This window comes from Bidens hawaiensis, unplaced genomic scaffold, assembly GCF_021521415.1.
Source record: "Bidens hawaiensis isolate Kalapana, Puna unplaced genomic scaffold, B.hawaiensis_p1.1 tig00055546_1, whole genome shotgun sequence".
In the NCBI taxonomy this organism is placed as follows: domain Eukaryota; kingdom Viridiplantae; phylum Streptophyta; class Magnoliopsida; order Asterales; family Asteraceae; genus Bidens; species Bidens hawaiensis.
The window spans coordinates 15,613-27,129 of record NW_027500015.1 but is presented as its reverse complement, the minus strand read 5'-3'; the positions used below and the strand labels follow the sequence as shown (position 1 = coordinate 27,129).

General features: G+C 38.4%; 1 protein-coding gene across 1 annotated transcript; it reads left to right on the top strand.

Moving 5' to 3' along the window:
* Positions 1 to 9,120: 9,120 nt before the first annotated feature.
* Positions 9,121 to 10,005, top strand: LOC143601099 (uncharacterized). Its single transcript, XM_077078595.1, has one exon. The coding sequence runs from the start codon at positions 9,121 to 9,123 to the stop codon at positions 10,003 to 10,005; it is 885 nt and encodes a 294-aa protein (XP_076934710.1).
* Positions 10,006 to 11,517: the final 1,512 nt, after the last annotated feature.

Sequence of the window (11,517 nt, the reverse complement as noted above, 5' to 3'; positions counted from 1 at the left end):
AATCCGACGTAAAATGTAGGGCACCGGGACCGGGGCCTTACACCGAACCAAACCGGTTTGACCAAAAACTGGTTTCAGCTAAATAGGTTCCCAAACCGACCCAGCCAGCCGGTTATTGTACCGGTTCCCCTTTTGGAACAACCAAACCGGTTTTAAACCAGACCGACTTTGGAAAAAAAAACAGTTTTAAGTAGGTTAAGCCAGTTTTAGACCGAACAGAATCAGTTCTGACCAGTTCAAACATTCATGGTCTTAAACCGCTTTCTAAACCCAACTGGTTTTGTCCAGGCATTGATCAAGCCAGTTCTGTTTGGGGGAAAAAACCATTTTTGTACACCTACAGTTAGAGGTGCACAAATCGGGTTTTTCAAATACCTGGTTTTGGGTATGACCGGGTATTGAAAAATCGGGTATTGGCAATAACCAGGTCGGGTTCGGGTATTGTCTTTAAAAACCATATCCTATGCATCGAGTTCGGGTCAGGTGTAGAACTAGGTATTCTAAAACCGGGTATTTGAATACCTTATTTTCAGATATTAAAAAAAACTATTTTCGGGTTTTTATAGGTATAGATTAGATTTTTTAAGAGGTTGCAATTTTTAGGGGTATTTTTAAGGTTTTTTTGGGTGATTTCGGGTATAGATCGGACATTTGAAAAACCTAGCTTCGGGTATTGGAAAAAACCGGGTTCGGGTATGGTACCGATTCGGGTTTTCGGGTATTAGCAGGTACAAATCGGGTCCGGTTCCGGGTACGGGTTTTGGTACTGAAATGTATACCCTATACGTACCTTACGTGTAGGATCGGGTTCGGGTATTAAAAACCCGGGTATAAAAAAACCCAGCTCTGGGTTATTTTCCGGGTTCGCCTTTTTTTTCACCTCTACCTACAATTAGAGGTGCACAAAAAACCCGTATCCGGAACGGATCCGAAAAAGATACCCGAAACCAGTTTTTTTTATACCCGGGTATTCTATACCCGAAACCGAAACCGACCCTACCCGTAGGGTATGGATAGGGTATGCATTTTGAGGTCAATACCCGTACCCAGAACCGTACCCCGATTTCTACCCGTAAATACCCGGACCCGGTCATACCCTATACCCGATACCCGGTTATACCCGTTACCCTATACCAATTTTCTAATAACCTAAATAATACATGAGTTTTTATAGTATATTTTTATGTTTACTTCACAACTTTTATGTTTACTTCACAACTTTTATGTTTAAATTTTTTTAAAATGCATATTACTAAGTAAATAATTTGTAATTAAGTGGATTTATGGTTTTTGTAGTATAGTTTAATTATTTTTATAAATTACAAAGCAAATTTAATTTTTAAACAAATTAAAAAATGTATAAAAAATTATAAATTCAAAACCGGGTATTAATACCCGGTCGTACCTGGTTCCATTCCCCGAACCCGATCATACCCTACTCGGGTACATAGGGTTGAGTTTTTCTCCTCAATATCCTACCCGAACCCTACCGATTTTTTTTAATACCCGATCATACCCGAACCCGGGTATTAGAAAAAACCCGATTTATGCATCTCTACCTACGGTTATATCATTTGATTTAATTGGTTGGGCCAGTTTTTCTGGGCTTAGTTGGGCTTGGGTCCAATTCATAACAGTAAACACGAAGAATGAGTTTTGTCAATTCTCAGAAGATATAAATAAGATTTTACGCTTCAAGTATAATAATCATAATAAACAAAATTGTTATTCTACCACTAGAAGATTAAACCCACCCACATCTTGGTCGATAATGCAACTGCTACTGAATCAACACGGTGATTAACAACTTTATTTCTTTTATACCTTCATCAGGTATCAATTCTACGTTTTCTCATAAATTAACGTCTTGAATCAATCGAATCTTGAATTAGGTTAATTTCTCAGCATTAACCCTAAATGTAGTGCAGTAGGACCAATCGTGTTTAATTACTACTGAGTGACTTCTGGATTGGCAATTGATTCAAAATATAGGTGGGTTTAGTAAAGCAAATTAGGGTTTCATTAACTTTGAGTGAATATTAATGGTGTTATAACAATTGAGTACAAATCGATAATCTATGGATATGTTGGTTGGCTCTTGCATTAAACACTAGTTTTAGGTTTGTGCATATTTAGGTATCCACCACCAGAACTCGCCCGATTACCTTTTTATGGTCTGGTTACTGGTTTGGATTCTCAGTTTGGTTCTGGTATGTCTATATTTAATACCATTAAAGTTATTTACTAAAAAACACCAAGTATATGGTTTCCATCTTCGTCAGGTGGTCAAACAGTGTAACTATATTCCGATGGTAATAAAATGTACCTGAATACTGAAACAAAATATTAGTAAAAATCACAAACCGATTATGGCGGTACAACACGGTTCCGTAACCGAAAATCATAAAAGTTGAAAATCATAGGAATGTGTATTGGTCGTGGTATCGATGTTAGGTCAGTATCCATATGGAACTGTGGTATCGGTACTCGCAAAGATGTGTATTCTTGGGTTACGGTACCAAAAAATAATATATTTTTTTATACAACTTTGTGGACCAAAAAAACTTAAAAACTACTATTTATTTAGATTTTTTTTAAAAGTTAATGTACGCAAGTTATTAGAGATAAACATATTATTAAAACATTTAATGTGTAAAAGAATTATGTTTTTGGCAGTTTAAAGGGCTAAAGTGAAACTTCCGGGAAAAAAAAGAAATTTGGTGTCAAAATGTCAAATTATGATAGGATAAGGTAGCCACTATTCACTCTATTCGCAACAGCTTTTAATATTTATACATTGTGGATTTGCAGGAAATTATATAAAATGCAGAATCAACAACTGCAAGATTTGGAGGAGCTGCAGCAGCGGTTCCTGCACCAGGTGCAGTTGCAGGAGCAGCGGTTCCTAAACGTGCAGAAGTTGCATGAGGAGGTGCAGACGCGGTTTCTGCACCAAGTGCAGTTTCAGGAGGAGACGCAGCAGCAGTTTCTGTATCTGCAGAAGTTGCTGGAGGAGGTGCAACAGCAACGACCACAGATGCACAATGCAGTGCAGCAGTTGCAGCTTCTTTTACAGCAGAACATGCAGCAGCTGCGGGAGGAGGCACAACGGGAGTTCTTGTATCTGCAGCAGTTTCAGGAGGCGGTGCAGCAGCAACAACTGCTCCTGCAGCCGATGCGGGAGGCGGCGCAGCAGCTGCGTCAACGTGTACAGCAACGACACGACAGCGAGCAAAGGTAAGATTACCAAAATAGCCATCTTGGCTATTAACTTTGACAAATTCATCATGACTTTTTTATCTACTCAAATATAAGTAGAACTTCCTTTTCTAATGACTCCAGATGGCAATCTGCGGCGTCATATGACGCATGTCACGCCATGGTTGATATGTAATTTTAACAAGTCAAATTCTGTTTTGTTAATTTAGTCAAAATTTATATTTTGGTGATTCTCCATTTAAAATAACTATTTTTATTGAAAAGTAAAGTAAAGTTGTTGGGCTCATTTTTTTTGTTTATATTAATGCAGATTTCAAGTGCTAGTATATGCGATGTTCATCATGACACTCGTTATATATTTTCGACTCATAGCGCCATGGAAGAGAACTCGGCCCTTTCTGATAAAAAGGAAATTCTTCTATTCATTACGCTGCTGCTCGTGTTCTTCTACGGTGTATTTCTCAAACTTTACAAGCTCATTATTTCTTTGTTTTTGTCCTTTTCTCGCATATAGAACTGTTTTATTTCTTAGGATGTTCGTAGTTCTCGATTGTGTAGCCTCTTGTGGTTTTATGGGATATTAAACATGATGTTAAGTAGTTTTTTTGTTGATATGGAACACAGGTAATTCATTGAATTGTTTGTTTGTTTGTGCCATGAATTTCAGCAAAAACAATTAGTTTTTGAATAATTAAAAGTTGAAAAAAACTCATATGTCACACAAAAGATTTATGGTTGTTTTTATATTTCAAATTTTTATGAAGTACAAGTTCCATCCAGTTTTCCCCTCTAATATGAAAAGTTGGTATAACAAAAAACTGGAATTGGTTCCAAACCTGACCCGAGACCGATTTTCAAATTGATTTGGTGAAACCTGCTCCAGTTTCTAACCAAATCACTGGTTTGGTTCAGGTTTGATAACTCCTCCGTTAAAACGGACTGGTTAATACTAAACCGAACTAATCGTTTTACAATATAAAAACTGGTTTAAACTCGAACTGTTTTCAAAAGAACAGGTTTTCGCCTCTGCTAACCAAAACCAGAACAGGTTCAAGTGGAACTGGTTTTATGCAGCTTCATTTGTTACTATTAAAGTTACAAGTCACACGTAAATACGAACGGTTTAAAGCGTATGTTAGACAAACTTTTCTGATTTTCATTAACTTATTATATCTTCAACATAAGGTGTAGTATACATAGATGAGAAAGGAAAATATAAGGAAAAAGAATGTAACTCATTTCTCACGATTTGAGGTGCCAATTATTTTATATATATGAAAATAGTCAACTGTACTAGGGCATATAGTGTTGGGGCCTCACACAAATACAATGTCGGATGCGCTATATATCAATTACATGTTTCTCTTTTATAAAACATATATATTATATATTTATCCATCTTAATAAAAAATAACTTAGACTATTTTACTCTTATTTTTACCAAAATTCTATACCGTTTGTTGGACGTGTTAACCAATGTCGGATGCGCTAGGGTTCAAATGCTTTAACCGACTTGGACACGTCCTGGTGCAGGTTGCGCGCCCGACGACACTTACACCTCAACTGGCGGTTACGCTCCCATTGCAAGTTAATGTGTTCAACGGAAAATATGCGTTTAGTGCCAGTTACGCGTTTGGCATTGGTAACTCGGTTATACGTCGACATCAGCTACCGCTAGGTCCATTTATCCGTCTCGCACCGATCACACATTCGGTGCAGGTTACACGTTCGGTTGGTAAGGCATCTGACTCTGGTTACACGTTCGACACTAGTTACGTGTCCCATGAAGGAAACATGTTTGACGCTAGTAACACGTTTGACACCGGTCACGACCCTAACACATGCTACGGTTGAAGCAGGTGTCAGTGATTACACATCTGGCACCGACAAAACATCCGAAGTCAGTTGATGCATTCGGAGTTGTTTAACACGACTGACGTTGGTAACACTTTCGAGGTCAGCCAATGTGTTCTAAGTTGGAAAACGCCTGACGCTGGTAACACGCATGACGCTAATTGACGCATCTGACGTTGGTAAAAACATAAAAATGGTAAAATAGTCATTTAATAAGTTTATTTTAATTAAATGGATAAATATGTTATATATATATATATAAATATATATATAGGTTTAAGTTCAAAAAAGAAATGAAATTACTGCGAGAAATGAATATGAGCTACTAGTTTTATTTTAGGTTTTAAAAGTTTAAATATAAATGAAAAAGATATAAATGTAACAATAAATGCACACCCTCTCTCCAATTAATACAACTAGTATAACCATAATAAATATCTCTCTAATTAATATATATACATAATTTAACTAAAATAATTAAAAAGATAAAAACACTAATTTAGTTTTCATAAATAATAAAAAAAATGTCATACAAATGTGTCCATTAAATATAAACAATAAATATATAACTTACACAAAATTATATAACCTACACTTGTTTTGAGCAATAAAAACGTACAATATACAAAAAATCATACAACTTACATATTAAATTCGACATCAACAATTATATAAATTACACAAATACACACATATCCTACACGTGTGTAGGTTATATATTTTTCGTGTGTAGGTTATGTTTTCTTATTCTTAAAACAAGTGTGGGTTATATGCTATTGTGTAGGTTGTATTTCACGTTTAATGCAAACATATGTAAGATAGGTTTTTGTATTATTCATCACAATGTAACTACGTGTTGATGGATATTGATAAGTTGAGTTGGAAGAAGTTGGTTTTAAATAGAAATTTTTTTAATGTATGAATAAATTGTATTTGTGTAGGATAAAGTTTTCATGTGTAGGTTATATGTTTTCGTGTGCGTGTATATTTTATTGATGATGAATTTTGTGTGTATGTTATATGTTTTTTTATTCTCAGAACAAGTGTAGGCTATGTATTTTTGTGTATGTTGTATGTTTTTTGTTGATATTTAATGCTAACACATGTAAAATAGTGTTTAATATTATTTATCACAATGTACTACGTGTTGATTGATATTTATATATTGAGTTGGAAGAAATTTGGATAGAAAGAAATTTTAATTTATGAATAAATTGTACTTGTGCAGGATAAATTGTACTTGTGTAGGATCAAAATTTGGATAGAAAATAAATGAATTGTTAATATTTTTCAATTATAGTAATTTGATTAGTTATATTAATTTAATAGATATATTAATTGAAGAGAGAGATGCATTTATAGTTTTTTAATTAATCTTGAAACTTTTAAAACCTAAAATAAAACTAATGGCCTATATTCATTTCCTGCATTTCTCGCAGTAATTTCATTTCTATTTTGAATTATCTCCTATCTATCTATCTATCTATCTATATTTGGAAGGAGAAATACGCGATTGATTTTTTGGTTTGGGGAAATTTTCTAATAATGGACTTCAAAAAGAGGAAATAAGTAATTAATTGTCTTAGGAATGGGATGGGCAAATTCGCTATCGGTACCGGTACTGAAATCGGTACCCGTACAGAAATCGTTACTGATTTGGTACCGTCGGTACCGAATCGCTACCAAAGTTTTAAGTATCGGGATCGGTACGGTACCGGTATTTCTCAAAATTTGACATTCAATACCGGTACCAAACCGAATATTTCGGTACCGGTACCAAGAATGGTGATTTGTCGGTACCATGCTTATCCCTACTTAGGTATGAGATATATGCAAATGCCCGTTACTAAAATACCACTAAAACTTGAAAGTTGTTTCAGATTTACATGGTTGATGTAAAGTTAAATGAAAATGACCACCGTGAAAACTTATTGTTAGTTGTAATTTGCTATTGAATATAAATCGTAAATGTAGTCAGCAACAACTTGTTTCATAAGTTGCAAGTAGTAATTCGTCAGTGGCAATTGGGTCATCGGTGATTAGTTACTACTGATAAGTGGCAATTTGAAACAATAGTAACTAAGAATCAACACTTAGTCATCTGCACTAACTGAGTTAGTGACTGTCTAACCATCAACATTAACTCAAATGTTTTGATGGTTCATCTCTCAAATAAAAAATAAATTGGTCCAATTTCAATACAAGTTTTCATAAACAAATAATTCGAATTTTTTCTTATTCTTTTTCATAAACAAATAATACGAATTTTTTCTTATTCTTTAAAAATGATCTGATTATAACTTTCGAAGTGCCGTAATCATATTTCAATTTAACAGCATCTAACACGATGCCAAGAGACATCTAAACCATGTATAGAGGTAGGGTACCAAAAAGACCCAAATACCCTTAAGTATCACCCGCGGGTCGGAGGGAAACCCCTCATATACCATCCGCGGGACATATGGATCACCCGCATAACTTACCATGCGCGGAAGCATCTAGGCACCCTCTAAAGTCATCCGCAGGGTAACATATTCACCCGCAGGGACGATCGGAAGGCAATGCCACAAGACAGCTGTAATTAACTAATTACTTTCTAGAAGAATAACCACGATTGTTACTTGAAGAATATGTGACCCGTCAACCAATAAATTAAGGACAGCTGGCCAGGTTGTTATAACCGTGCACATGGCCGGGGATCAACTCGTCCTATCATAGAGCGACGCGTGTCCAGGTTGTTATACCCATGCACATGGGACATATAGCTTAACCTATCACATAAGAACACGTGTCAAGACGGTTACGAGAGATCTTTTAGAATGGGACAGCTGGCCCAATCATATTCCCACATCCTTCGGTTATAAATACTCTCTCAACCTGCATGAGGTATTCATTCACTCCCAACTATCTACTCTAATACTTGAGTACTTTTCTCTCTTAAGAACGGTACTTATTATCATGTCGGAGGGTGGTTACGGAAAGACCCCCCTCTTATCCTTCTCGTAACGAGCTCACGGTGCTTGTTTTGCAGGTTTTTGTCATTGGACTTCCGGAGGTTATATTCATATCGTAATTGGTTGTTGTCTGTATTTTACCATGTGGACTCATTGGATCTAAGACCCGATAAGGGGATTGGATCCGTGTCTCTTCATTGGCGCCATCAGTTTTGGTGTTAGAACTACTAGAGTTTTTGTTGGTTTTTTGGTTCGTACGATATGAGTAAGATTCCTGAAGGGCCGACGGAAACTCTTGTACCTGTTTCACGGACTACGATACTGAAGCACCTGGAGGCTTTGCTTCGAGTGTCTTCGCACGTATCACGGCACCTGGAAGTTCCACTCCAGGTGACCTAAGACATATCAAGGCACCAGAAGGCCCTACTCCAACGGACCTAGGGCATGTCACGGCGCCAGGAGGCTCCAATCTTGGTAATCTGGGGCGAATTACGTGAGAAACTCATCGGTCTCATTCAGAATTAGGTCTAGAGAATGATTCTGACGATTCTTAACTGGCGAGAACTCATCATCGTAGTTTCAAAGCTAGGGGACCCTTGTCTCCGGATGAGTGGTTCCGTATCCAACAGGAGAATAGCGTAGGGTGCATGAAGAGAGACTCCAAGCTCGGACTCTGAATTATGATGAATCTCCGAGGAAGTTTCCTTCTCCTCCTGCAACAGCGAGGAGTAGTCAGATGCGTCACAACGTTCAGACAGAGAGAGACCCTAGGGAAGTTTGGAGAAGGCAAGACCGTCCTCGCATGGTCATGCGTGTGCCTTCCTACTTAGACGAGTATGACAGTTAAGATCCGTCATTTCTTCCAGGTGATATAAGTTATTACAGTCGTGATAGCCGACTTCATTTGCATGAGGGAACTAGCCGTCCGCAGGCGGTAGTTCGCCAGGCGGGTTATCACAGTGATGCTGAGGAGGACTTTTCTAAGCCATATCGTCCGGCTGCTTTTGCTGAAAAATCAAAATTCATTGCATGAATAGCAACAGCCCCGTTTCCGGTCAATGCAAAAATCCCATCTTTTGGAAAATACAATGGTATGACTGATCCCAACGACCATTTAATGAACTTCGTGGCTGTAGGAGGAGTCAGCGGTTGGACTCTTCCTTACTGGTGCCACATGTTGGCATTGACTTTCACTGGTGCAACGCGGGAGTGGTTTGAAAATCTTCCATATGGACAAATAAAGAACTGGGATGACTTTTTGGCCAAATTTTCCCAGCACTTTAGTCAGCAGAAAAAACACACTCGTGATCCATCCGAAATATTAGACGTGGTTAGGCGGAATAATGAGTCCATTGAAGACTTCATTACCCGGTTTAACAACGAAAGTCTCAATATTGGCGGCGTGAGTGAAGATATGTTGCGAGGAACTTTCCACAAAAATGTGAAGAGTGATGAATTAATTTGGACCTTAACCGGAAGAGATGGAATGCCCACGTCTTGGGATGAGATTATGTCTGCGGCGAAGCTGTTCGCAAGGAATCAAAAGACTTTGGCAACCAACAATCAAAAACAGAGTTTAAAGGTTGAATTCCAGACCCCGCGGCCGAATAAGCGGGCAAAAGGGACCATTTGGTCTAGACTCCAGCCGTCCGCGGAGGCGTTTAAATTATTTGATGCCAGATCTTTGATCGGCAACAAAAACAAAGCGGGTTCCTCAGTTCCAGGCTCTAACAATTGGACCCCACTGTCGAAAACGCCTGCAGAAATTCTCACTACTGAAAACATGAATTTCAGGAAGCCACAACCACTCACAAGGAGATCGTTCCTTGATGCTAAAAAGCATTGTTCGTTTCATGATGATATTGATACGAATGAATGTATCGCTTTGAAAAATGAGATTGAGGCGGCTGTGAAATCGGGAAAATTTGGACACTTGGTCAAAGGTGCAAGACCAGGGACTGGTAAAGCTCCCGCATGAGATAACCAGGGCCCACGCAAAAAGCAAGTCAAAGACCTAAATGTTCATATGATTCAAGGCGGACACAAGGTTGGCGGGAAGATGAGAGAATTTCTGGATGAAGAATGGAAGAATGAGCCTGTGATTTTTCCACGAGTTAAAGGAGGCCCTTGTAACAAGAATCCTTTGATAATCACCGCCCTCTTTGGCCATTATCGCTCGTAGTATGTTTTCTTTGACACTGGTAGTACGTCAGATATAATGTACGAACAGTGCTTTGAGCAGCTCGACGAAGAAGATAAGGAGAGGTTGAAACCCATTCATGCTCCTGTATCTGGTTTTGGAGGTGAGGTGATGCACCCACGAGGGGTGATATCTTTTCCGGTCACTCTCAGTGACGGAATCCATTCGAGAACCGAAGAGGTTGAGTTTTGGTTTTGCCAGCAACGTCCAAGCATGATATCATTTTAGGACGTGAGGCAATTGGTGACTTTGACGCTCACCCGTCTACAGCTCACGGTGCGGTAGGAGTTCCGACTCGCACCGGCGTAGCAATTATTCATGTCAATCGACACTGCTTCGTAACAGAAAGCTCAAAACCTAGCAAAGTCCCAAAACAAGTTCAAAGGACTAAGCCGGAAAAATGGGTGTTGAACAAAAAGTTCCCAGATCAAACAGTTGTGATTGGACCTGCTATCTCGGAGATAGTATTTTGAAGCACTTGTTAACTAAGAATATGGATATCTTCGCTTGGCAACCCGCGGACATGACTGATGTCTCGCGGAATATTGCGGAACACAAATTAAGGGTAAACCCGATGTTTACACCAATTGTTCAAAAGAAACGGAAGATGGGCCCAGAACAAACGAAAGCTATAAATGAACAAGTACAAGATCTTCTTCATGCTGGTATCATTCGTGAAATCAAGTACCAAACATGGGTGGCTAATCCGATCATCATTCCAAAAAGCAATGGAACATGGCGGATGTGCATAGACTTCAAAGACTTGAACAAGGCATGCCCAAAAGATTGTTATCCATTGCCTGAAATTGACCTCAAAGTAGATGCTGTGGCCCCATTCAAGTTTAAATGCTTCCTCGATGCCTACAAAGGCTATCATCATATCCGTATGGCGGCGGGTGATGAAGACAAGACAAAGTTTCGCACAAACCAAGGCACGTTTTGCTACAAAATGATGCCCTTCGGATTAAAAAACGCGGGTGCCACACATCAGCGATTGATGGATCAAGCCTTTAAAAATCATATTGGTCGGAATTTAGAGGTGTACATGGATGACTTGGTGATAAAAAGCATTGAAGAAGATCAAATGATGCGAGACATAGAAGAAACATTTGAAACTTTGAGAAGTATCAACATGAAATTGAATCTAGCCAAGTGCTCCTTCGGGATGGAGGAAGGAAAATTTTTAGGATTTATTGTAACGGGTGCGGGTTTCAAGGATAACCCAGAAAAAGAAAGGCAGTGACCCGCATGCCTTCACCTTCCTCCCTCAAAGAAGTGCAGACACTTAAT